This window comes from Rousettus aegyptiacus, unplaced genomic scaffold (assembly GCF_014176215.1).
Source record: "Rousettus aegyptiacus isolate mRouAeg1 unplaced genomic scaffold, mRouAeg1.p scaffold_m13_p_10, whole genome shotgun sequence".
Classification (NCBI taxonomy): Eukaryota; Metazoa; Chordata; class Mammalia; order Chiroptera; family Pteropodidae; genus Rousettus; species Rousettus aegyptiacus.
Genome location: NW_023416285.1, coordinates 73740942 through 73768707, shown reverse-complemented (window position 1 = coordinate 73768707; position 27766 = coordinate 73740942). Strand labels below are relative to the sequence as shown.

Sequence of the window (27766 nt, the reverse complement as noted above, 5' to 3'; positions counted from 1 at the left end):
AATAATACTACATAAATGATGATGTATATTTCCCAATACATCACATCAGAAGGCACATATCAGTTTATTTCAATACTGAAGATGTTAAAGTAGTAGTCACTAGATTTCTTGGTTAAGGTGGTATTTGTCAGATCTCTTAATTTTAAGTTACTTTTTCTATTTGTAATGAAGAAGTCATCTGATGATGATACTTTATGATCATATAAATATCCTGTTCCCTAACATTTCACCCAATGGTCTTAACATTGATTCATGAATGTTGCCTGAATTATTACTTTGTAGATTGCAAAATGGCGAATTTCTAATTAAAAAATTTCTTTTACGCTTACTAAGTGGTTTCATTTTTTATTATTTAAGTCTAGTTGGTATACAATATTATATTGGTTATATTAATTGTACACGTACCATATAGTGATTTGACATTTTTATACCTTACAATGTGATCACCCCGCTAGGTGGTTTCTTATAAGTTCAATGTGTTATAACTCACTGTTTTCATTACTTCATTATCTCACATTTGGCCAATGGGACTTCTTCAAGCTGCTCCTATGTCTTTTTGATATTTCCCTTTCAGTTTTCAAGCACCTCCTAATTTTTCTGGCACAAGATGTGCCAGCATCACCTCATTCTTTTCTTGCCCCAGACATAGAAAAAGCCATTTCTCCAAGGAGCCCAGGATCCTCTTAGTGTAGAATAGAATTTTAGAACCAAGCTCTGGGAGCTAGGGTCGAGATTAGGGTGCATCATTTTTAACTAGATCCCTTAGCAGATTACACCCACTTGCTAAGACTAATGCTTTCTGGAGCTTTTTAAAAGTAAGACAGATTTTCATTTGATCCTACCTTACCTTATGGCAGATTGGCTTTTGTAAACACTCTTTCAATACCATGATCCTCTGATATTTCAAAACACTGAAACTGGCCATATAGGCTAGGAAGATTTTACTCAAATAATTATATACAGATTTAACTTCCAGATCACCTAATCAGTGTTATCTCAGGTTAATGTTCTAGATAACTGGTTGACAGACGGCAAGTAAGCAGTGATAGGGCTTTGTAATTAGACTATGAAAGATGACACATGAGAAAATTAGAGGAAAAATATTTACCAAAGGATAATTATTATTTTTCTAGGTGCACTTAAATTCAGCCAGGGAAAGAAAAAATACTTTAAAACAAGTACTTAAAGCAAGTCATTTTTAAAACTTTTACTTTCTCTTATTAACTTTGAATTTAGAAATGTTTTTTCTTAAACTCTTCTCTTTTAATTTAAACGCATGGGTCCAGCAGGCAATTATTGCAACCAGGGAAAAATTAAACCCAAATCATGTCTACCTTATGTTTGTAAAGTACTTTACAGTTGACAGAGCACTTTGCCAGTCATTGACTTCTCAAAGCACACCTGTTAAGTGGGTGCGATTGCCTGTCACCATGTAGAGTTGCCAAGCCTGCTTTAAAGGGGGAGAACTATAACAGGAGTCCAGGACTGACTCATTCGTGGAGAGGCAGAGGATGAGACACCATGAGATCCAAGAGTCGGCTTGGGAGTCTCTGAGGGTTACTTTTCTGTCCTTTTTGCTCATAAGCCAAGTACCTTACATAAAGAGGGTGTTCAGTATTCTCCTGTTAGATGTTTAAATGCTATGTCCTCATAGGCACATGGATGGAGAAGAACATAATGATGCACATGTGATAGCACTTGGACTTTTCAAATAGAAAGTGTTAGAGAGTTGCATTCAGCAAATTCATTCCCTATCCCATTTCACTGGCTTCTTTTAGGAACTGTGGCTTCTCTAACCCCAAGTGCCGATCTCAGTGAAATCCTCTACAGGTGGAATTCTAACTTTGCCTTCAATTTATGGCAGGGTTTGAAGTCCGTCTTTCGTGACTCCCCTCAACTGAGGGTACCAAGCCCATACCTGATGCATTTGAATAGAATCACATGAGACCCCATGATATGAACTGCTTTTAAGACAAGTGAACTGGTAAACAGCTTCTCAGTGTTTTCCTGTAAAGCAGCTTATTTGAAAAGCCAAGCCCTGGGTGTGTTTCCTTTCACTTTCTGGTTTCCCTGGAAAATTTCTGGGACCGGAGAGGAGGATAATCAATTAGTCCTTTTCTCTGTCATCACCAGAAGAGCTAGAATACACAGGTCATTATGAAGGACACATGCATCATTTATTTCCTCTATTGTCAGTGAGTGGCAAAATATGATCAGGCCCTTCTCCCTCTCAGATGATATATGCTAAGAGCCTGTCCATCAGGTTGTGCTTTACCTGAATATGCTTGTTTTTCACAGCCGGAATTGATGGCTTCCTCCCCACAGTTCACTGATCCTCATCTGTATGTGTGGAATGTGACAGGCAACAGACTGTTGCACCCAGTGGAAGGAGTAAGGCTGAAAACACGGCCAGGTCAATGCTCAGATTTTGTCAGCATCAAAAGACAACTTGAGATGTTGGCAAGGATGAAAGTTACCCACTACCGGTTTGCTCTGGACTGGCCCTCAATCCTTCCCACTGGCAACCTGTCCATAGTTAACGGAGAAGCTTTGAGGTACTACAGGTGTGTGGTCAGTGAGGGACAGAAATTCAACATCTCCACAATGGTCACGTTGTACTACCCAACCCACGCTCACCTAGGCCTCCCCACGCCGCTACTACAGAGTGGGGGATGGCTGAACCCATCGATGGGCAAGTCCTTCCAGGACTATGCCGGGCTGTGCTTCCAGGAGCTGGGGGACCTGGTGAAGCTCTGGATCACCATCAATGAGCCCAATCGACTGAGTGACATCTACAACCGCACTAGTAACGACACTTACAGGGCAGCACACAACCTGTTAATGGCCCACGCCCTGGCCTGGCACCTCTATGACCGCCAGTACAGGCCAGCGCAGCACGGGGCCGTGTCACTGTCTCTGCACTCAGACTGGGCGGAACCTGCAAACCCCTATGCTGACTCACACTGGCAGGCGGCCGAGCGCTTTCTCCAGTTTGAAACTGCCTGGTTCGCAGAACCCCTCTTCAAGACCGGAGACTACCCGTTAGCCATGAGGGAGTACATCGCCTTCAAGAATAGGCACGGGCTGTCGAGCTCAATGCTGCCTCACTTCACCGAGGAGGAAAGGAGGCTGGTCAAGGGCGCTGCCGACTTCTACGCCCTGAACCACTTCACCACCAGGTTTGTGATGCATGCACACCAGAATGGCAGCCGCTACGATGCGGACAGGGATGTTCAGTTTCTGCAGGACATCACCTGCCTGAGTTCCCCCACCCGCCTGGCCGTTCTGCCCTGGGGAGAGCGGAAGGTGCTAAGCTGGATCCAGAGGAACTACGGAAATGTGGATGTTTACATCACAGCCAATGGCATCGACGACCAGTCTCTGGAAAATGATGAACTCCGAAAGTACTACTTAGAGAAATACATTCAAGAAGCTTTGAAAGGTGAGTTCAGGGGCCATTTCAGATACAGTGAAGTATGACATTCCCAACTAACGTGAACAAAAGAATGAGGGAAATAGGCTGATTAATGACAGTATTAGCTCATTGTGGAAAACTTGGCAAGTATTTTTATAAAGAAAAAAAAAAAACACCCAAAATCTCACTCCCTCAAACAAGCTCCTAGACTTGTGCTTGCTAGACATTTTTACTACAATTGAGCTTATGCTATAAGTCTTGTGGCCAACATTTTCTTAATATCATATTATAAATGTGTTCCATGTTGTTAAAAGTTTCTCGTTGACATTATTTTAATGATTACTTAATACCTTATCACATGGACATATTTCCATGTACTTACCCATTCCTCTAATGTTTAATAGATTTTTAACTACTAAAACATACATATCTTTGTTTTCATTGCTGATTATCTCTTTAGGATAGATTGCCCAACATGGAATTTAGTCAAATGTTATAAACAGCAGTGTTTGAGAGTACTTATCTCACATACTCCTCCTAGCATTGACTAGTATCATTTTTTAAACTTATTTTTAAATGTTCATGATTGTCTTGTTGAAACAGCAAAAGTCCCTAGAACTTTATTCACTTGACAAATATTTATTGAGCTTCTAATATGGGCAAAAACTGTCCTGGGCTCTATATCACCACTGAACAAAATAATGATTACTGTCCTTATGGAGCCTATGTTTTTGTGGGATAAGTCAACAAACAGATAAGATATAATGTCAGAGGTGAAAAGGTCTATGGAGAAAAAACAGAGTAGGGAAGAGGGTGCCCAGGGTGGAGGATAGGAGAGTGGTTACAATTTTAAAAGGAGTGGTTAGGAAGGTCTTCAAAGAAGTGAGGCAGCAAACCAGTTACCTAAAAAAGTGTTCCTGGTGAGTGTATAGCAAGTGCAAAAACCCTGACGTGGGAGCATGCCTGGCCTGTTTGAGGATCAAGAAAGAGGTCAGAGTGGTTAGAGAAGAATTAGCAAGGGGTAAAGTAAGATAATGAGGCCAAGGAGCTAAAAGAAGAGGCAGACCAGGTAGGGCTTTGCAGGCCATTTTAAGAACTGCGGCTCATACTCTGGGTGAGATAGAAAGGTTCTGGAAGGTTTCAAACCAAAGGGTAACATGATCTAACTTAACACTTTAAAACAATCACTCTTGCTGCTCTTTTTGTGAATACACTGTGATAAACAAAAACTTTTGATGCTGAAAACTTTTCTGAAAATGTTTATTGAGCCACATGCTAGCCAGAAAAAAAGAACTAGGTCCTGGGGCATGCAGCCTGAACCACCGGTAGCATGGCTAAATGGAAAGACAAACATGTCCACTGGAATTTTTATTCAATGGGTTTGAGGGAAGAAAGATGTTGTTTGGAAAGAATTTATCTTGACTGTAGATAAAGGATGAGGAGATTAAGTGGAGCCAGTTCTGAGGTAGGTACATAGTCCTACCTCATAATGAAGTATTTGATGCTTCTGGATTGGTGTGGGCAATAGTCTGAAAGTTCATACATAAGCAGAATGTATAGAGTCTGGTGATGAGCCATCCCTTTTTGGATAAGAGCTGAAATAGCTCCCTGGAGTTTTTGTTTGGGGCTCTGTTAACTGATTAACTCCTTGTCTCTTCTTCCCATTGTTGAGCTGTAATTTAATTTAGTACATCTCAATTTTTTTTTTTTGTCAACTCTAAAGGAGCAAAACAGAAATAGGGAAAGTTGAGCTAGTCTAAGAAAGAAATAATAGTGGATTGAATTAGTTTATTAAGAGTGGAGTCTCTAGCTTGGGACACGTTTGCCCCAGCTAATGTCAGAGAGACCAGAGAGCACGGGATTGAGGGCAGCTCAGAATGAGCGGGGTGGAGAGGAGTTAGGAAGGAATGGGGGGCTGGAACAGACACTGAACAAGTGTGGATGTGCTCTGAACAAGAGCATTCAAAATACGCCCCGACATAGGACTCCCTACGTCCCAACATAGGGCTGTTCTGAGGGAGACAACCTCTTTCCCCAGCCAAAGAGGTACCCTTAGGATAGATGGGCCATCCTAAGCGTCCCACCGGGTGCCTCCTCCCTGGTGACCCTCAGCCCCGGGCTCCCTGACAACACAAAACCAGCACAAAGCCAGCATTGACAGGAGAACCCAAGCTGGAGGAGTGGGTGGCTGAGTGGTAGTGGGAGAGACTGTCCCTCTGCCAGGGAGACACAGCTGTAGTGGGAGGATGACAACTCAGTCAGCGTTGAAGCAGAACAAAGCTGGAGCAAGGGCGGAGGGGCAAAGGCAGGTAGGAGCTGTGGGACAGAGCTGGGTAGGTGTGGTCACTGCTTGCTGGCTGCACAGCTGCCACTGCCACCACCACAGCCACCACCAGCTCTATCTCAACTTTATAGGCTGTGCGCTACGGAAGTGGTTGTAGTACAAGCCACAACCCATTTTTATAACGAATAAGCCCTGTGACGTCATGGTGGAACCATCCCAGCACTGGAGGGGTGATGCACCAGCCAGGGCCTCTATGGCCTCCTTGCTGCCCCTGCCTCCTTCATAGATACCTGTCTCCTGAAATACCTATTTTGTGCTGTTTCCTTATGAGCACTTACTAATGTGGGTCTTAGGGGTGTCACGGACACCAAATCTTGAGGATGGCCCCCCAAAGGACTGCAGGAAACAGCCCTGGAAACCTGCTGACCCAGATGTCCTAATACAGACATCCTGTGTAAAGGAATAACACAAACTGCTCACTGGCTAGTCAACAGAGGGTACAGTGCGCAGCAAGGCAGGGGTCTTGGCCAGGTGTGGGGAGGTGAGAACCGGAGCAAACATTTTCAACTGGTTCAATGCAGACCCTTGCTCCTGGGGTGGGGTGGGGGTGCCTTTTAACCAGTGTACAGAAACCGGGGAACAGTTCTGAGGCTCAAGTACAGGAAAAAGCCTTGGACCTCAAAGGACTGCCTCTTCACTCCCATTCCCAATTTTAGACCTAATTCGGTGCAAACTGTGGAAGCATACCTTTACTTGTCTCAAGCAATACTAGGAGTGTTACTGCATTTGGAAGCCACATGTTGAGGGATCCAAAATAAGAGGATACGATAACATACTTTATGATGCTGGGTATTTAAATTTTTTAAGGAAGAAAGGTGCATTTTTCCTCTGGGGCACATACAAGGATGGTGTTAGCATTAACCAATAAACATTGTGCAGAACCTCCACAAGAGTGGAGTTGGTGAAAAGTGGCTGGATTCTGGATATTGAAGGTAGTCAACAGGATTGGATGTGAGGTGAGGGAAGAGTGAAAAATAATTTCAACATTTTGGTTTGAGGTACTGAAAGAAGGAACTGGCCATTTCCTATGTTGGGGGAGACCGATACACACAGGTTTTTGGAGTTGAGTTTGTTGTACAGGTTGTTTGAGATGTCCAATTAGAAATGTCAATTTGGCTAATAGATACAAGAAATCTCAAGTTCAGAGCAGACTGGGGCTGAGATACAAATTGGGGACTCAAGAGCAAATAGACGGTATTTTTAAAATAGGGCTTGATGAAATCATGGAGCAAACACAGTGAAGGGGGCTGAGCCCTAGGACACTTCAATATTCAGAGGTCAGAGATGAGAAATCAGCTAAAAAGACTGAAAAGGAGCCAGTGCTATAAAAGATAACTAGAGGGGGATGTGCAATCAAGGGAGGTAGTTTTAAGATACCAGTTACAGCATGTTTATAAGGAAATGACCCAGTAGAGGGCAAAATAATAGGAGAGAAGAGCAGGGAGAATAGATGGAGCAATGTCCTTTAGTAGACAAGAGAAAAACTTAAGTGAAGGTGTATATGAAGGCTGAGAATGGACAGGTTATCCATAACAAATAAGAGAAAGCAGAATGAGTACACATGCCAGTAGGTGGGTAGATGTGACTGGAGATTGAAGAAATGCCCTGTGTACTTCAGATTTCTGGTGAAGTAGGAAGGTCATCACTTTAAAGCAAGGATGGGAGAGGAGGTCAAGTTTGAGGACATAGAAAAGGTGTGACATGGTCCAGGAGAGAGTGATTTGGGAAACCAAGTGTGGTTACTGGGCCACACCAAGGGGACATTTTTCTGCATTTGACCTTATGAACAAAACGATAGTCCTTTTACCTTCATGGCTCCAATTCTTAAATTTGCTTCCTGCTTCTCCCCCTACCCTACACCCCAAATGTTTTTGTATCAATCATTTATGGATAAAAGTTTTACTTCAAATTTTAACTTAAATTACACACATTCTTACTTTCTTTATATCATTATAAAATGCCAAAAAGACCTTTGATGAAAATCACTTTTGTGTGCATGAGTTATCTTGTTTCAGTGAAAACTAAATTCTTATTCAGACATTTAAGTCCATTTGTGATTAATAATGTTCATTTGATATTTTTCAGCATACCTGGTTGATAAAGTCAAAATCAAAGGCTATTATGCATTCAAACTCACTGAAGAAAAATCTAAGCCCAGATTTGGATTCTTCACATCCAATTTCAAAGCTAAATCTTCAACTCAGTTTTACAACAAACTGATCAGCAACAGTGGCTTCCCGTCTGTGAACAGTAGTCTTAGATGCAGTCAGACTCAAAGGAACACAGAGTGTACTGCCTGCTTAGTTCTTGTGCAGAAGAAACCACTGATATTCTTTGGTTGTTGCTTCTTCTCCACTTTGGTTCTTTTATCAATTATCATTTTTCATAAGCGAAAAAGAAGAAAATCTTGGAAAGCAAAGAACTTACAACACATACCATTAAAGAAAGGCCACAAGAGAGTTCTTAGCTGAATTGGCTCCATTTTTGTCTGCACGATAGAAAGTTTAAAAACTCACTCCAGTTCCATATACCAGTAACTTACAGAAGATATACCTATATTGCAGAAAGAAGACAATTTGATATTTGTGGTAGCCAAGGTGATGATAATGAATGTCTCTACTATGTGGTTCAAATGAATTTTCCCTTAGGTGTTGACTGTTGACATCAGTAAATTCAGTTCTTGGATCTACAGATAAAGGCTTCACCTAGATGCTGCCTCCTGTCATTTCTCTCTAAATATCTTTTATAAATACTTATATAAAACAAATTGTTTTTGAAAAACAGACTCCATAGCAAACATTTAAATCTCTTAACACCGGATAGTCGGTGATACAGTGTGTGACTTCTAACAAGGTGCTTTTCCCCTTTAGGTCAGTGGTTCTCAAATGGAAAGAAAAAAACATAACAGGGTTAAGTAGTGCTTGCCTATAGTGAGTTACAGCACACACTCTTAAGCATATCATCAATCTCTTAGTTTTACTCAGTAGAAATAAAAATTGTCAAGCATTTATAAAGCATCTAATTTTCTGAGGTCTTTTATCAGATCTGATTTTTTTAAAAGTAACATGTTCACTTCCACAATTCATCTCGTGGAAAGATAATATTAAAGAGAACTAGACCCAAATGCCTATGAAGATAGGGTAGTCACTCAACCTCTCACAGTACATCAACTTTCTTAGACAAACTGACATTTTTCCTCACTTGATTCTTACAAGGTAATCAAATCAGACCTAGCATACTCAGAAAAATTAAACATTCTAAAAAGTTGTGGTTTTATCATCAGACAAGTCATTTTATTCCATTAAGACTTGCTCTCTCCTGAGGAGCTTCGCTGTTCTGACACCATATGCATAGATGCCCTCACATGTAAATGCAGCTAGCAAATGTGACTCTTTGGATGCCATTCAGAAGGTTGATGGTCTGAACAAGTTAACACTGTTTTTTACATTGACCTTTTGAAACTGGGATTAAGTAAATTCTTAAATCTGAACTTATAGAGTCTGACTCTTAAACTCTATTCTTAAGATCTATTCAATGTATTCTAACCATTGGAGGAAGAAACCTTGAATGTAAACCCATTTATACCAATTGTTTTTCTTTAATCAACACTTAAATAAATAACCCATTACATACAGTAAGTAGTCACTGTCTACCATCTCCAGAAATTTTAGACTCTTTATAAAGTCAAAAGAAAAGCTCTTTGGTTCAAAAAAGTCTTAGTAGGAAACAATACCCTAAATTAAAGCAACTGTGATTGTTTCCCATGTCCACTTATGACAAGAAGCCAAATTTCATACATGAGATTTTTGTTGATAATAGCAATGTTTCAAAGATACTGCAAAGAGGTAACAATTGGTCAATTCAAATAAATGCAAAAGGAATGAGAAATCAATTTGCTATTTGACTAGCCAAATAATACAATTTTGCTTTTCCCTGTGCCCCCACTGCATTCACTCCAACCGTGGCACTTTCTAAGAGAGCCTTTGCAATTTTCGATATTTTCTTTGAGAAATAAGTGGGCCTGAGGCTATACATGATTACAATATCTGGCCAACTGTTTTTAATACATTAACTATTTGGAAAGACTTGTTTTAAATAACCCCTTGGCTTGTTTTTCCCCTTTGTACCACATGGCTTCACTGACCCAAGCTCCAATTAATATTCTTTAGGAATTATCGGTTAAATAACCCATTACCAACTTTTTAAGATCTCCGTAACATCCAACCTTCTGAAAAAGAAATGCATATTTGGAATTTAGTTTTGCTTTTCTAGTCTTTATTTTGTATTCATGGTTTACAAGTCCATAACCATCACTATTTTTTAAATGTCTCTACATTTAGAGCTTAAGCTTAAGCTTAGGTCCTCTATTTTCAAACCTGCTTTGCCAAAACTCTCAAATACTAAAGTCCCAAACTCAACGCTTACAGTTCTCCCTTCCTGCCACTTAGGAATTATTTTAATAGTTTTTAAGCCATCATCATTCTAGAATCCTTAGGTAAATACTCTGGCCCATGATTAATTATACTATTCAGGTTTATCTTAAACTCATTTAAAAATCATAAAAGGTCAATGAGAAACTGTTGATAGCTTTTGACAGGGTTAAGAGTTTTAGAATTTAAGTTTTTGAGCTTTGTTGAAAAAACATCTTAAAATCTAATTAACTTATGTTACATTTTGTGTATTTATTGTAACCCTGTCATTCACTAACAAAACTGCTGTCCCAACACTGCCTCCCTTCCATCCTTCCAAGATGTGAGACAATGGATTCTTTCTGATTTTCTCAAAATGTAGACTCCTACACCTCGAAGTTGGGGAAATAACACAAATGCTTAAAGACATGGAAGACATCTCTGGAGAGAACTGTAATTTCATTTACCATACCCGTTATTAAATAGAAATCACTCCTTACCTACAACCAACCTCCAATAGTCATCTCCTATGAAGGTCTCACTCAGAATACCAACTCACTTTACTCATGGAAATCACATTTACCCCTACAGCTGCTACTACCACCTGTAGACTGACTCTCAATACCTTTAACCCCATGATAGTCATTTGAAAATTTCCTCACATTTAGCTTTGAAATCCTGTCAAAACCTTCCAAAACATCTCTTCTAGTCTCATTTCTATTACTGTCTTGGGTCTTTATAACTTGAAACTCCCTGGCAATTTGGGTACCATTCATTTGGCAAATATATGTGCCAAGCACTATTCCAGGCATTTAAAACTAACCCTCTGTAGGAAAAAAAAAAAAAAAAAATTTTGCACCCTCATGAAGGTTACATTCTAACAATAAAAGAAGCACATAACATAAAACAAAGTAAATTATAAATATTACATTATAAATGCTATGGACACTAACAAGTAGGGTAAGAGTACAGAGTGAGCACAAGGTGGTCTTCACTGAATACATTTGAGTAGAATTGAAGCGGCCACTCCAAAGAGAAGTGACTACTTCTCTTAGAAGCAGCAACACTGATAAACGGGAAGGTCAGTTCAGTCAGTGTAGTCAGAAAAGTTAGCAGAACACAGTTTGGAAAAAAAAAGCATTCTGGCTGCTGCTGAAAACATGGGGAAAGGAGGAGCAAAGGTTACCAGTTACAAGGCTATTACACTAATCCAGGTAAAATATACAGGGCTTTTTGTTTCATTTCTACATTATGAAAAATTTCAAAACTTTATTATAAATATAGTGAATCCCCATTCAGCTTCAACAAATACATTTATAACTTGTTTCGCCAACAATCCCATACAATGCCTACCCTAACTCCACTTCAAATACCTCAAAGGAAATCCTATATTTATCACTCTGTCCATTTCTTAAAAATTTATTATAATCATCAAGCCAAAGATCATATATTTAATGTATAACACTAGAATTAAGAGATTATGGGAAGATTATCGGTTTTTAAAAATATCAAGGACTAGGAGGACATGGGAATAAACGGCTGAGGCAGGATAAAGAACAACACTGAGAAGATCATGGACTACAGCAGCCAGATATTCACAAATATAAATTAACTCCATCTTCCAATACTTGCTAAGGCTGTATCCCTTTGTTCCACTTCCCAGCTGCTTTTTCATAAAGTTATTGGTATACACAAATGACTCAGGCATGCTTGCCTCACATTCAAATACAAGCCTCTGCAAAATTAGAACATCCCACCCCGACTCTGCATCCAATAAATAGCTATAGTGTCACCTGTCACGGGTACCATATTCTTGCCTGAAATAACCGATATTCCTTCAAAAACCAGATTCAATTCTCTTCTCCCATGAAGTCTTATTAGAATAAGGTCCTGTTCTGTTCCTTCTGTTATTTCTTTGCACACTAGAATTTCTTTACTTAACTGTTTACTTGCCAAATAGCTGGAAAGGTTAATCAGTTTAAGAAAAAAAAAGTCCCAAATCGATACACAATTTTTATTGCGTCTTTAAAATATCACAGGCAAGTCTGAGGAATCATCCAACATCTTGGCGTTTCTGTAGCTGGACAACTGTAAAAAGAAATTTAAATGCCTGTAAATCTCCATCAATGCCCTTGGCCCAGGAAAAGTTCTACTGTAAATAATCTAAAACACACTTTAAGATGATGACTTACTGATTCATATTAAAAATGAGTCAATTCCATCTCTTATTCTGCCAAATTACTGAGCTTCAGAACACAATTCATTTTGTGACATTACTACAACTCCAGTTTTTGTCTAAGTAAATTAAAATCTCCAACTAAAGCAGTAAAACTTATAGATACTATAAGGACGTACCCTTGACCTTATTCATCAGCCTGCTGAACTGTTCCTTTTTCAGAAACATAAATACCATCCAAAAATTTTCTGATATCCTTGTTTTTCACTGTTGTGGCTTGTTGAATCAAAGCAGCTGTAAGAGTGTAAAACATAAAACAATTACTTTATCAGCCAAACCTACCTTTAAAAGAAAGTATTTTATATATATATTTTATACTTAGAAAACATGAGTACCTTTGGGATAGCTTTTTAATTTCCACGATTTAAAAAAGCTCACCGAATTAATAGACTACCATGCATTCAACTACAAGACAAAATTTTGTATATAGAACATACAAACCTGAATTTGATACAAGTTCAATGTCGTTTCCTTCAAGAATTAACTCATCTTTCTGGGCCTGAGATACTGAACAAGCAACACCTAAAAGGGGAGAGGGCATTTGCAGTGTCGACATAAAATCAAATCTTCAGAGGAAATATTTAATTTAAAAATATTTAAGTAACAACTTATTCCATTTAAAATTCCACAGGACAAAAAATGAAACTTCTGAGTTTTGGTTTTACAATATCCGATTTATCTGAGCCAAAGTCCTGTTTGCGTTTCTGCTTAAATGAATATGAGTACTTAACAGACTCCGTGATTCAATTAAGGAGTATGAGAAGATGGTACTCAGCTAGTGAGATTTAGCTGTACAAAGCTTATATAAAGTCTTATTTCTACTACATATATTTGGTATCCCTAAAAGTTTACGTAAGGGTCCTATCTAATTAAATGTTGCTGACCGTATGTAACATTCCCATAGAGCCATTAAACTGGTACTAAAAATCCCTTTTCCCCATCCTTCTCAAAGGAATCAAAAAGCACTGCACAGTAAGTTTTAAAATTTTCTAATGCTTCAGTGTTTACTATGTTATCAGGCAAGACTTGTTTTAAGTACATTTCAACTTTAATTCATTTAATCACAAGATGTTCCTCATTTTACAGATGAGTAAAATGGGCTACATAGAGGTAATGTATCCAAGGTTGATAGTAAGATCTGAGAACTGAACCTAGGCAAAGTCTATGCTATTAACCACAACTCAAACAGTTAAAAAACAAAATAACTACAATGCTCTGCAAACTATTCGAATGTAAACAAACAAAAAAAGCCTTCAGGAATTGCAACTGGTATGAGGCTTAACTACCACTGAGTTATTATAAGCAAAATCAAAATAGTCAACCATGAAATCAATTTGGTTTTATTTGTAAACCAACCCAATACACCAGCCTTTACACATGTAAAGAAAAAATTTCTGAACCTTATGTGACAGTTTGCACATACCTGACCTCATCCGAACCCTGCGGATGTATTTCTCACCCAAGAAATTTCGAATTTCAACAAGAGAACCATTTTCTTGAATAACGACGTTGATGGGGAAGTGAGCATACACAGACCTCATCTTGTAACGAAAGCCCTATGTTAAGCAAACAATTAGCAATGATGAGAAGTATGAAAGAAATTGTTTTTAAATTTTACAGAGTCCTGAAACAGTCCTCACATGGCACTCATTGTTAAGGTTTAATAACAACTGTCACCTGAAACAATCCTAACGAAAAATTTACACACAGACATGTTTCAGTGTCTCCTCACTGGACTATCAAGTTCCATAAGGAAGAATTTATTTTTACTACCTCCTATGCCCACAGTAAACAATGCTAGCTTCCTTTAAAAACCCCAAAGCCTTTCATCTTGGGCATCAGACTAACATTTACTGAGTTACTAAGGTAGGACAGAAGGCAAGAATTGAGAATATCAAGACAGGCACCCTGCTCTCAAGGAACTTAGCTTGGGAGCAAGGGGAAAGTGACAAGACAGACTTATAAAAGAGCACCATTATCAGATGTACTCAAGAGTTTTAATGAAAAAAACATATCAGCAAAGGCTGAAGCATAAATTTTATCTTAAAGGCTGAGGGGCAAGGGGTTTGGCAAGAGAATAGTGACATCAAACATACTTTTGGGGAAATGGACAGGGAACTCAGATGTTAGATAGCAACAAATCAAAGCCTACCTTAAGTACTACATTTTCTGTTAAAAAAAAAAAACACACCCTGATGATGTGAATCTAATTTTGCATGAAAAAAAAAAAAACAAAAACAAAACCCATCAACATACTAACACCATTTGGACTTTCACTGTATTCTCTTATTCCTAAAGACCTAAGAATATCTATTAAATAGATTTGCCAAAATCACTTTTCCATGTTCCAGAGCTCAAGTATCTCACTAAATTACATGCATAATCTAGTCACTGCAGTAAATATCTGTTGCACAAAATACAGCCAAGAAACCTTCCCTTCCTAAACAAAGTAGTCTGATTGCTCTGCTTACCAGTGTAACACCCTTGATCATGTTCTGTACATGACTACAGATAGTGCGAACAGTAGCCAGTTCCTTTCTATTTCCCCACCATTTGTCAACTCGGAGCTGTAACAGAAAATTTTAGTATTATTCACATAATCACTCTAAATTCTAGTATGTCATAATTAAAGTGCATGATTTGAACTGGAAAAATGCAACCACATAAGTTCTCAATAATTAGTATTTTAATTACTACTTATCACAGGTACACAATTTCATAAAGGAATGACAACCTAGAAACACCCACTTTTGTCCAACTTGAATCAAACTTCACTTCTAGAAAGCTAAAATACTAGATTTAAAGTCTACTGCCCAGTTCCTAAGATTCTTACAAAATAATTATGAGGAAAAATAAACCCAACTTGTAATAGTATTAAGACCTTCCACTAATGATGACTACTAGTACTGAACATAATCCACTCAGAATTTGGTTTTCCAACTTTGCTAAAATAACACTGAAACTTGCTACAATTTTGGATGCCAGATTTTAAGCTAAAACATTAAACGTCAATTCTTAAAATTTTAAAACAACCAAATTTGATGCTATTGAATCACAACCTTCCAAACAAGCAATCGAGAGACCCCCCCCCAAAAAAAATGACATCTCACCCTCTTCTTCTTCTTTCCAAGAAGACTGAGTTCTACATTGATGTGATTGAAATCCCTCCGCAGGGTGCCTCTGGGACCCTTCACAATAACTGAGCGTCCCTTCAGAGTTATATCCACTAAGAGAGAATACCATTTGTCAGGCCTCCAAACAAAGTGTACAGCGGGTAGTAGACATAACAATTTTTTAAAATAAATAAATAAAAATCAAGTCTCCTACCATTTTCTGGAATGTCGACAGTCTGATTGCTGAGAATGGTCTTCATCCTGAAAAATAAACACTTGGGGTAAGAAGGCTGGCACAGAGTCTGCTTTCCACCAAACTACCCTAAGCTCCTCTCCCACCGGAAACCGGCAGGCAAGTCTGGGGACCGTACCGAAGCATCTACACGGAGAGCGGCCCCCCGGTGCGTCCTGGCCTGCAAGGATCAACTACTAAGCCGGCGGCACGAGGCCCAGCGGGCGAACTCCAACTCAGCGCAACCCCGTGAAACCTTATCAGGGAGGCGCCATCACAGCAAGGCTGAGGGTCGGAGGCAGGCCTAAAAGCCCAGTTAGGGCTCGAATCCCAAATCACCAGAAACATAAGTCGCTCGAACGCAGGAGTACAACCAGGATAAACGTTCGGAGCGTCAGACCCGCGCGCGGCTAGATTTCCTAGAGCAGATGGCTTCAGATTCCCGCAACCCAGCAAGTACTGACACAGCCTCACCTCGCAGTAGATGGATCAAAGAGAGATCGACCTCCGTCATCACGTTCTTGTAGCCGTAACGCTTCTGCGTATGGCGTCATGAGCGCGCGACGCTACTAAGCTAAAGCAGCCAATCGCGAGGCAGCTCAAGTCCCAACAGGTCAACGGTGGTTCAGGTGCTGGTTATAAACTGTGACGGTTTGTCGACCTCCGTTTTCCCGGGAATTAGTGATCCCTCAATCCTACGAGGAAACAAAAGAGGGAGATGTCGCTGCGCTACGGGAGCGTCGTCCGCACGGTGAGGACCCGAGTGAGCGGCGGGGGGGGGGGGGCGGAGGGGGGAGAGTGGAGGGTGGGGAGCAGGGTGCTGGCGTCAGGTGTGGGGGTCCCATTCCATCAGAGCGCTCGGTAACAATGACGACACTTACTGAGCGTTTACTTGTAGCGAGGAACCGTTGTAAACTTTTTCATTTAATTCTCCTGACACCCCCATGAGATAGAATCTCTGGTAATGGTTTGTTTATAGGTTTTCTGGCTGGCGCTGAGAGCTTTTTTCCCTGCTTATCAGTGATTTGTACCATGTATTTTTTGGAGCACTATAGGAGCATCGTCATGAGCATCCCCAAATAACTACTTTGTGTTGGGCTCTTACTCTGTACTAGACAGCACTATGGGCGCTGAGAACACAACCCTGTTCTCTAGGCTTTAGTGGGAGACATGGATAAGTGGAGGAGCCATCGTGCAGCACCGTAACAGGAGCTCTTTTTGAATTACCGAAGGTTCTTTTGCGTTATGTTTACGGACTGGTGAATTTTAATGTTTGGTTGTTTGTGACACTTGTGTTCAGACCTAGAAGCTAATGGTTTCTTACAGTCAACAAATATATACAATTGACCCTTGAACAGCATGGTTCTGAACTGCTGAGGTCCACTTATACCCAGATTTTTTTCAATCAGTACTTATACTGTTTTTGATCTGCATTGATCTGTACCATTTTATATAGGGTACTTGAGTATCCTTGGATTTCGGTATGGGGGGCAGGGAACGGTGATTATTAAATAGGTTAAAAGTAGATTATTCCAAACCCTACTAAATAAATGTCATAATGAACTCTTTCTTTAGGTATTTGTAAAATGTTTATGCAGTCCACTCAGAGCAGTAAGTTCCTTGCCAGATAAAAAAAAGGAATTGTTACAGAATGGACCAGAACTTCACGATTTTGTATCTGGTGATCTTGCAGACAAGAGCACCTGGGATGAATATAAAGGAAACTTAAAACGCCAGAAAGGAGAAAGGTAATTGAAATTTTGAGATAATTTTAATGTCCCATTTCTTCATTGTGCATTATTTTTAGATATAACCAAGTCCTAAAGCAGGGGTCCCCAACCCCCAGGCCACAGACTGATATTGGTCTGTGGCCTGTTAGGAACCAGGCCTCATGGCAGGAGGCGAGCGGCAGGCTAGTGTATTTGCAGCTGCTCCCCAGCACTAGTATCACACCTTACCTCCAACTCAGATCATCAGGCATTAGATTCTCATAGGAGCACCAGTCCCTGGTGCCAAAAAGTTTGGGGACTGCTGCCCTAGAGTATATTTTTAATCGGATTTGTTAAATTTAGCTTAAAAGCATTAGAAGGAAGTGATAACAGATATAAAACAGGTAATCAGGTACAATTATTGGAATCCTTTTCTTTTTTCTGTGCCCTTTGACGGTTTTCCTTCAGCTTTCCTGGACTTAACCATCCTACATGTCCATCTATTTCCTATCCACCATCGAATTTCTTCAGAAAGTAAAGGTTATCACCTTGTTCCATTAGACCTTGATAAATTTATCAAGTTTTTTATTGTTACTAGTTGTTGATAATCTAACTTGTTACTTCTCCTAGTCTATGTGATTATGACCTATGAATACCTGGCCTTAATTTCAAAGAATTGTGAGGAAATTTCATACAGAGGACAAACTATTTTGCTGGATACTTTACCCAACAACTTGCAGATCATAAATGGGTGGAAGTCAAGGAGTGCTTGAGGATACTATTCACTCAAAAATTTTTTTCTATTTAATTATCATCATAAAATCTAGAAAGTACACCCATGGGATCTCTCCTTATTCTGAACAAATATAGAACTTTTTGCCAGTATTATTTATTGAGGAATGAGATGTTCAAGCTTCTTTATTCTTCTATTAGGATGGTGTTACTCTATGCCTTTGAAAAGGTTGATATGAGCATAGTGTCTTGTTAGACACAATTATCAGTGTTTTCTAAAGTGTTTGGTCAAGGCTAATTTGATTCTCTTCTTTTATGGCAGAAATTATAAGAGTTAATCCAGGATTATGGGCAGAAAACATCTTAGCTAGGAATTGTAATAGCTGTGCGATCAGCTGGGAATGTATTTGTTAATGCTTGGTTTTTCCTCAGGTTAAGGCTACCTCCATGGCTAAAGACAGAGATTCCCATGGGGAAAAGTTACAATAAACTGAAAAATACATTGCGGAATTTAAATCTCCATACAGTAAGTTATCAAAGTGTTAAGTATTTCTCTTAACCATAGTCATAATGTTTCTACATATGTGTAACTGAAAAATTAATACACGTCAGTAACAGTAAAGAAGGTGAATAAAGATGTTTAGGTTGCATTACTATCAGTAATGGAAATATATTTAAAAATCATTTTCCCTGCAAAAGAAATAAAAAGTAATTGTATTTCTTAGCTTCTCATTTAATAATGAAAGATAAAAAGATTTTTCTGCAACTTAAGAAATAAGGGTTTGTTTTACATTACAAATTAACATATTCGTTGGAAAAAGTATAGTATTAAATGTGAAACATCATATATGCAATCTCAAATGTTAACTATACCACTTTAATTATTCAATATATATCTTTCCAGACTTTTTTCTTTGCACATATAAAATATATACATTCGTATGGTTTTTAATTTAAAAATGGGATCTTAATATATACAAAGTTTGGCAATTTAACATTATATAGTGAATTTCTTCATAAATATGTTGTAAAGATGAGCAGTGTAAAATGCCAAATCACTGATTGAATTCAGTTCCCTTTTACTCACAGGTGTGTGAGGAAGCTCGATGTCCCAATATTGGAGAGTGTTGGGGAGGTGGAGAATATGCCACTGCCACTGCCACAATCATGGTAAGGCCAGCCTCAAACTCTTAAGTTTTAGTGTAGAAACCGAAAAGAACTATTTTATATCTTTCTTTTAAAAATGTGCATTATGAATCTGATCAGAGTTTTCATTACATAGGAATTTATGAGAGATGTGAAAAACTGACAGTAATCTAGCCCGTTATGATCTCATTGTTCTCTAAACAAATCTATTATTGATTCTTCCATCTGTCTGACAGCTAATCATGTGCTGCCTTGAGGTAGCTCTACCTTTAATTCTTAGAAACGTTACTTATGTTTGCTTAACTCCTTTTTCCCACTGAACAAGAATTTATTTTTCTCTCTCATGGGTTTTTCGGTTAGCTGAGGTTCAGCTGATCTTGACTGGGCTAAGCTGGGCTCCAGGAAGTAGGTTGGGTTCAGGTCTGCTCTACAGAGCTTTATTCTCCTTAGACCAGCAGCTCTTCAGGGTGTATTCTTATCTTGGAGAATGGAAGGAGTACAAGAGGGCAAGCCAACCATCTACGCACATTTGAGGCTTCTGCTTGGTTATGCCTTTCTTTGTTAAGCAAAGAAAGCCAGACATCAGTAGGGTTAGAGATAGAAGCTTTTCCTCCCATGGAAAAGCTTACAAGTTATATGGCAAATGGTGGGATGCACAACCTTAATATGGTGGAGTAAGAATTATGATTAATAATGCATTCTACCATATTTATACCAAGGGGTATTGAGGTTAAACTTAAATTGTGTGCAACTGAAAGTTCTTATTTATCTGGGACTCTCTGATAAACTATTGACCTGACCAGCAGGAGGTTATTTACACAATGAATTTAGGATTCTTATGAGATAGTGCTCTTTCTGGAATAATACAGAGCCAACCAGAGAGCTTATCCAAGTTACAGAACCCCAAATCTTGAAGGAAGGAGTGATTCTGAATACTCCATAATGGAAGTCTCTGGTTTCACCCCTTACCTGGTCCCCTTTTGTTATTGACTCATAACTGGTTCCTGGGGAGAGTTCATTATTTCAATGAAACTGAGAGGTTGGGCCTGAGTACCATTGCTGTGAGTTCCCTGTGATATAGTTAAACCTAAAGTGAGAGAAGAGCTTTCTGCCTTCAATCACAACCCAGCCCCTACTTTGGAGCTTTGAAACTCCAGTGGCCCCAGAACATCTGCAGTGACTGTGTTTGGAAGGGGGCTGAACTTGGTAGTGACCTGTGGCAGCAGAACCAGTGTCCTGGAGAGAGAGTGATAACCACAGAAAGCAGATAATTAACTTTTTATGTTTTCTGTTTCATCTATTTAACAAGTTATGCCTCTGTTTAACTCCCACAGAGACCTACATATTGATATGTTAATTAAATTTTTAAATTTCTTTTAAAATCACTTTTATTAACATTAAATAGGTACAAAAGAACCTGTATGTATAAATTATTAAGAATACGAATACAACAGACACCCTGATACCTCTGGTTTGAAAGTAAAACATTATCTTTGAACTCCCCCGTGTATCCCTTGCTGATCCCATCCCATTTCTTTTTCCCTTATCACTATTCTTAATTCTGAGTTTGTTTCCTTTTCTTTCTGGTTTTACCACATTACATTTGTATTCCTTAACTATATTGTTTACCTTGGAATGTTTCAAATTTCTTATAAACAATCAAGTGGTATTCATGCTTTGCAACTTTATTCTCTCAACATTATATTCTTGAGGGTAATCCATCTACATCGATTTAAATTTTAACATCTCTATTCTAGTTGATGGGTGACACATGTACAAGAGGTTGCAGGTTTTGTTCTGTTAAGACTGCAAGAAAGCCTCCTCCACCAGACGCCAGTGAGCCCTACAATACTGCAAAGGCAATTGCAGAGTGGGGCCTGGATTATGTTGTCCTGACATCTGTGGATCGAGATGGTTAGTATGTCATCATTGCCTCTTCCTGAAATTGGCTCATACTAAGTTGTCACATCATGTTGAGCAGTGGACTCTCTTGTTTCTAGATATACCGGATGGAGGAGCTGAGCACTTTGCAAAAACTGTATCATACTTAAAGGAAAGGTACTTCTTTTTTGCATTGCTTATGTATTTGACTTTTTTTGACCCATATAAATTCAGTTTATTTAAGGTTTTTACCTTAAAGCAGTGATTATTAACCTTTTGTTGGCAGGGGGTAATAATAAACCCTTCTGATAATCCGCTGGAAATTATGTGGGTATTTTTCCTCCAGGAAAAGAATGTTTGAACATACAGATTCATATTTGCTGAAATTTTAGGGATTCAGGGGCACAGACTTATTTATAGACCTTTAGTCCATAGAGTCCCTGCTTCATATTTGAGTATTAGTCTAAACACTGAATAATTTTTTTAATTAAGTTTATTGAGGTAACATTGGTTAATACAGTTATATAATTTTCAGGTGTACATTATAATTTGACATCTGAATATTCTGTTGTGTGTTTACCACCCAGTTTCCTTCAACTACCATATATTTGACCCCCTTTAACCATCTACCTACCCCCTCCTCGCCTACCCTCTACCCTCTGGTAACCACTAGTCTATAGTCCATGTCCATGAGTCTCTGTTTGTTTGTCCTGTTCATTTGTTGCTTTAGGTTTATATCCCACATATAAGTGATTTTCAATGTTTTCTGTCTGGCTTATTTCGCTTGTTGATTATCTTGCGGTCCATTCATGTTGTTGCAAGTGACAGTATTTCATCTCTTATGGCTGAGTAATATTCCATTGTATATATGTACCATAGCTTCTTTAGACAATCATCTATCATAGGACACTTCAGTTGCTTCCATGTCCTGGCCACTGTGAATAGTGCTGCTGTGAACATCGGTGTGCAAATATCTTTTCGGATATGGGTTTTCAAGTTTTAGGGTAAAGACCCAGCAGATCAATTGTTAGTTTTTTGAGGAACCTCCATATTGTTTTCCACAGTGGCTGTACCAGTTTGCAGTCCCACCAGCAGTGTGTGAGGGTTCCTTTTTCTCCGCATTCTCTCTAACATTTTAAACATTGAATACTTTTAAAAGAAGTATAAAACTACAGCCTTCCTAGCACTGATTTTGAATAAATCATCATCTAGAAGTAGTTAGGGTAAGATATTATTGTTAAATAAAATATGTAAGTTTTCATATAGATTTTATCTGTATTCAAATGCCCTTGGAATTTTACCCATAATCCACATTTTCATTAATATTTTAATCTCATCAATTTAAAAAGAATTTTAAAAAAGGCGTTATGGTAATTTCCTACAGCTCAGTGCTATTGTAATACCTGTCACACTTAGTAAATGTTTTTTCAGTTCCTCCAATATTTTCTATCTTTTTTTTTATAGTTTATTTTAAAAATTCTGTTTATAACTCAGTTGATTTAAAAAATTACTAATGGGTCTTAACTTGCAGTTAAAAAACAGTGAGTTATAGGATGTATTCTATCAACGTATCATAGTATCAATGACAGATTGTGTATGTGATTCTTTCTACATCCGTTTACTCAGGAAACAGCTCCAGATACTTTGCATTAGGTTTGGGGAAAAATTTATCAGCTGTCCCAGTCATTCTATTGCTGTTAAAGGGAACAGCTCTATGACCTGATTCACATTTTAGTGCTTGAATGCATAGACATAGCCACAATATAGATAGAAAGAATAATGTTTACCTTGTATTTCATTTAAGCAAAGCTTTTGACACAGCAATTCAGAAAATGGTTTCTAAAACCCATAGCATTGCTGCCAATGCCTGCCTCGCCACCTCACAGAAATGCTTCATTTACATGAAGTCCTTTGCCAAACTAGGCCAGTGCCCAGGGCACTGGCTCCTAATCTCATTTGGGCTTATGCCAAAGATGTAAAATTTAGTGCAGATTTCCAAGCCTTGATGCTTCAAGGTGTAGACCTTTTAGCTGGTACCATACCATTATATGGGGCCGAAGGGAAGAACAGTAATTAAACAGTTGGGAAAGTCCCAGAGTAACAAAAGATGGTGTGACTGTTGCGAAGTCCATTGACTTAAAAGATAAATTTTAAAATATTGGCCACTAAACTTGTTCAGGATGTTGCCAATAACTCAAATGAAGAGGCTGGGGATGGTACCATAACTGCTACTGTACTGGCACGCTTCGTTGCCAAGGAAGGCTTTGAGAAAATTAGCAAAGGTGCTAATCCAGTGGAAATCAGGAGAGGTGTGATGTTCACTGTTGATGCTGAATTGCTTAAACTGCTGAATTTAAGAAGCAGTCTAAACTTGTGACAACCTCTGAAGAAATTGCTCAGGTTGCTACAATTTCTGCAAATGGAGACAAAAAAAAAAAATGGCAACATCATTTCTGATGCAATGAAAAAGGTTGGAAGAAAGGATGTTATTACAGTAAAGATGGAAAAACACTGAATAATTTAGAAATTATTGAAGGCATGAGATCTGATTGAGATTCTATTTCTCCATACTTTATTAATACATTGAAAGATCAGATAGGTGAATTCAAGATGCCTGTGTCCCCTGTTGAGTGAAAAGAAAATTTCTAGTGTCTAGTTCATTGTACCTGCTCTTGAAATTGCCAGTGCTCACCGTAAGCCCTTGGTCATAATTGCTGAAGGTAGTGATTGAGAAGCTCTAAGTTCACTTGTTTTGAATAAGCTAAAAATTGGTCCTCAGGTCGTAGCAGTCAAAGATCCAGATTTTGGTGACAACAGAAAGAACCAGCCTAAAGACATGGCTATTGATACTGGTGGTGCACTGTCTGGAGAAGAATTGACTCTAAATCTTGAAGATATTCAGCTTCGTGACTTAGGAAGAGTTAGCGAAATCATTGTGACTAAAAATGATGCCATGCTCTTGGAAAGAAAAGGTGACATGGTTCAAAGTGAAAAATGTATTGGCAAAACTCTCCCAATAGCTGTGCTGAAGGTTGGTGGGACAAATGATGTTGAAGTGAATGAAAAGACAGAGTAACAGATGCCCTCAATGCTACACAAGCTGCTGTTGAAGAAGGCATTGTTCTGGGAGGGGGTTTTGCCCTTGTTCTGTACATTCCAGCCTTGAACTTATTAACTCCCAACTAATGGTGATCAAAAATTAGTATAGAAATTATTTTTTAAAACACTCAGAATTCCTGCAACGACCATTGCTAAGAATGCAGGTGTTGAAGGTTCGTTAATAGTTGAGAAAATTATGCAAAGTTCCTTAGAAGTTGGTTATGATGCTGTGCTTGGAGATTTTGTGAATATGGTGGGAAAAGGAATCATTGATCCAACTAATGTTGTAAGAACTGCTTTGTTGGATGCCACTAGAGTGGCCTCTATGTTAACTACAGCAGAAATTGTAGTCACAGAAATTCCTAAAGAAGAGAAAGACCCTGGAATCGGCAGAATGGGTGGCATGGAAGGTGTCATGGGAGGTGTCTCTAATTCCTAGAATAGGTTTTACCATTATTAACGAGAACTGTGAGAGGAAGCTTAAGGCAGTGCTCCTTACCTGTAATTTCAGAGAAGTTAGTTGAAATAACTGAAGGCTGCCTGATGTTTAAGAAAAATCACTGTAATCATCAGTTACTGGTTTCAACTGACAACATAATGGTTTACTGCTGTCATTGTCCATACGTACAAATAAATTATTTCGCATTTTTGAATAAAAAGATATCTGTACATTCCTGATAACTAAGTGCAAAAGCCATATGCTGCTTTCAACTTAGACCACGGAGACAGTTTTACTACTATTCTATTAAAATCATTATTTTTGTGCATGCCATCACGTGAAGAGAAATTAGAAAGCAGTCTTTGGCAAGTAAGAATAATTGTGTACAAAGTAGATAAATATCTAATTATGTGACAACTTTTATGTGATAAAATTTTTTTTAAGTTAAAAAAAACAGCACTTGTATAATATTTGTCTAGAGGAAGGGAGGAGGACATTATTGGATAAATTTTTTAAGAGAAATCAATTAATGCAATCAAATAAAATAATGTTTACATTCACTTAAATGTCCCAATTTACTTTCTAAAGAATTAAAAATATATGTTTAATGTTTTAATATTTATATTTTAATTCCTTTAAACGGTTTTAAAAAAATATCTACTCAATACAGTTTAAAAGCCTATAGAGTCACAAAATTTATTCTGATTATTATTTGTATGCAGATGTGTTTTAACCATTCCATGTAATTTAGTATTTTGGGTTTATTTGTTTTTTTCATTAACTAGTTCATGTATAAACATTTGCATCATGCTTTTCTTGGCAGGGTTCTAAAGATTACTGTGGTGAAATTGATACAGAAGAGTACTGGCGATTTCTATTTAGAACAGCAGTTATGTTATTTATTTTCCTCAGTTTAATATTTATCTTTTCCATCCCTCCCACAGGAATCCAGAAATTCTTGTGGAATGTCTCACCCCTGATTTCCGAGGAGATCTTAAAGCAATAGAAAAAGTTGCTCTGTCAGGATTAGATGTGTATGCACATAATGTGGAAACAGTTCCAGAATTACAGAGGTGATTACATATACGTGTACACACACACACACACACACACACACACACACACACACACGTTGGGAATTTAGAGGGTCAGAATCCGCTATATTTTCTCACCAATTTTCAGGAGAGAACTTCAAAATTGACTTTTATGAAGAAGTGAACTCTTATTTAAAAAAAATATATATATATATATATATCACAGAAAAATAAAAAATGTAGCCAACAAAATGACTGTAAATATCACCCATTATATTTCTACCCAGTAATATTAATTACTAACATCTAAGTGTATATATATTGTATATTTATATATGTGTTTTGTTACACACATAATGAGCATCCTTTTTTCTTTTTAATAGTATATTACAAGTGACAATTATTTTTTCAAAGACTAGTTTTCAAAAAAAATTATATGAACAATTGCTTTGCTTGTAATTCTAAAAAACAGACCTTTACAATGCTATTGGCACTAATACATACAATAAGTAATACTGAGGAAAAATTGGTGTCATTCAGATGTATTTTAAGTCTCTTTTTAAAAGTAAAAACTTTTGTTTTTTTAGTAATTTGGTAGTGATTTTATTAGCTTCTCTACATTGTTCTTTGTTAGAGAACTTGAAAGAAGTATGATAAACAATAACCATTTCCACTGAATCATAAACAATAGGAAGCATAACAAATTCAGTGGAGAAGTACTTTTATCAGTTTTGTGGTTATTCTTAAATTCATAAATTTGTTTCCTCTCTTCTCTGTGAACCAGTCTCGTTAAAAATAACAGCCACAACAAATCAATTACACAAAATGAAGGTGTGTTTGAATTCAAATGAATGCTGGTTTACAGCAACTTTCTGTCCTTTGGACCCTGACCCCATTTAAGCCATGACGGTTTGGCCCCTGTTGAAGTCTGGTACACAGCCTGTTTCAGCTCTGTCATATTTCATGATACCACTTAAGAGTCACTTAAGAAACATTATCCTTTCTAGTGAAAATTCTAGAATCATGTATTTTTTAACCAAGAGATGTCAATGTTGCATATTCACCAGCAGAGGGCAGCTCAGTCTTTAGAAAAGAAACGAACATAAAAGTTTCAGATCTTTGAAATGTGGGTGCAGGTTAAAGTTTTTTTTTGTTCAGCATCAAGATTTTCTTCTACACTTCTTCTCCCTTGAATACCTCTTATAATTACTCATTCTGAGCTTTAAAATTCTGGTTTCTTAATAAGTAATTCATAAATTGAATTCCATTTTCACTTTCTCTGCCCCTGTCATATCTCGTGGTATCACCACTAGTGGTGCAGGGCAGAGGGGAGGGGGCAAACTTGAAAGTCAACAGAGCTTGGTGGCCCAGTGAAGCCTTATTTTCTACCCTAAAATAACAGAAATTTGTTCACAAATTCTACCATTGAACTATATCATATAATATAATGTCCAGAATGTAATTTCTGGTGTTTCAAGTTGCTTGCATAACTATGTACTTAGTTGAGCTTGTTATTCTTGCTGACAAGATCCCTGCTGTTTTCAAGGAAAGTTCGTGATCCCCGGGCCAGTTTTGACCAGTCTCTACAGGTGCTGAAACACGCCAAGGAGATTCGGCCTGATGTTATTTCTAAAACATCTATAATGTTGGGTTTAGGCGAGAACGATGAGCAAGTATATACAACAATGAAAGGTAATGAAGTTGAAAAATGGAAACTCCCATTTATTTGCATAATAGCAGGAACCCCACTTAGAAGACCCTGTTGTGCCTCCATAATCTCAGTGAAAGCACTAATAAAAACAAACAGTATATGGTTATAAACAGCAGCATACAAAGGAAAGGAAGCATATTTTCTTAGAACTTTATGGAATGAAGTACAGGAAGTTCAGGATATGAAATTTCCTATTTTATTCTCCACCCTTTTTATCAAGTAAGAACATGATTTTGTCTACTTGTATTATTCAGTCATTGGACAAT

General features: G+C 38.1%; 3 protein-coding genes and 1 pseudogene across 5 annotated transcripts in view; 3 read left to right on the top strand and 1 right to left on the bottom strand.

The window, feature by feature from the left end:
- The window catches only part of KLB (klotho beta), a 31857-nt gene extending 22670 nt beyond the window's left edge, over positions 1 to 9187 (top strand). The window contains exons 4-5 of the mRNA XM_016119976.2: positions 2299 to 3442; positions 7845 to 9187. Coding sequence (XP_015975462.1) covers positions 2299 to 3442; positions 7845 to 8230 — 1530 coding nt within the window. The 3' untranslated portion in view covers positions 8231 to 9187. The remainder of the gene's footprint in view (positions 1 to 2298; positions 3443 to 7844) is intronic.
- A 2981-nt stretch (positions 9188 to 12168) lies between these two features.
- RPL9 (ribosomal protein L9) lies at positions 12169 to 16292 on the bottom strand. The gene is made up of 8 exons (XM_036228038.1): positions 16224 to 16292; positions 15732 to 15778; positions 15515 to 15630; positions 14876 to 14971; positions 13828 to 13960; positions 12846 to 12926; positions 12524 to 12638; positions 12169 to 12256 (listed from the first exon to the last, which is right to left on the bottom strand). Exons 2-7 carry the CDS (start codon positions 15775 to 15777, stop codon positions 12532 to 12534), a joined length of 579 nt encoding a protein of 192 aa, XP_036083931.1. The 5' UTR covers position 15778; positions 16224 to 16292; the 3' UTR covers positions 12169 to 12256; positions 12524 to 12531.
- Positions 16293 to 16340: 48 nt separating this feature from the next.
- The window catches only part of LIAS (lipoic acid synthetase), a 26199-nt gene continuing 14773 nt past the window's right edge, over positions 16341 to 27766 (top strand). For all 3 annotated transcript variants that reach the window (XM_016119973.2, XM_016119974.2, XM_016119972.2), the window contains exons 1-8: positions 16341 to 16500; positions 17325 to 17497; positions 18623 to 18716; positions 19280 to 19360; positions 21094 to 21250; positions 21337 to 21394; positions 25700 to 25828; positions 27336 to 27481. In XM_016119973.2, coding sequence (XP_015975459.1) covers positions 16468 to 16500; positions 17325 to 17497; positions 18623 to 18716; positions 19280 to 19360; positions 21094 to 21250; positions 21337 to 21394; positions 25700 to 25828; positions 27336 to 27481 — 871 coding nt within the window. In that variant the 5' untranslated portion in view covers positions 16341 to 16467. The remainder of the gene's footprint in view (positions 16501 to 17324; positions 17498 to 18622; positions 18717 to 19279; positions 19361 to 21093; positions 21251 to 21336; positions 21395 to 25699; positions 25829 to 27335; positions 27482 to 27766) is intronic.
- LOC107497765 lies at positions 22120 to 25683 on the top strand (annotated as a pseudogene).

Coding starts and splice junctions, on each gene's coding strand:
- RPL9 (XM_036228038.1), bottom strand. CDS start 15,777: ATGAAGACCATTCTCAGCAATCAGACTGTCGACATTCCAGAAAATG. Junction 14,972..15,514: donor TTGGAAAGAAGAAGAAGAGG/GTGAGATGTCAT, acceptor TTTCTGTTACAG/CTCCGAGTTGACAAATGGTG. Junction 13,961..14,875: donor TGATCAAGGGTGTTACACTG/GTAAGCAGAGCA, acceptor TGCTTAACATAG/GGCTTTCGTTACAAGATGAG.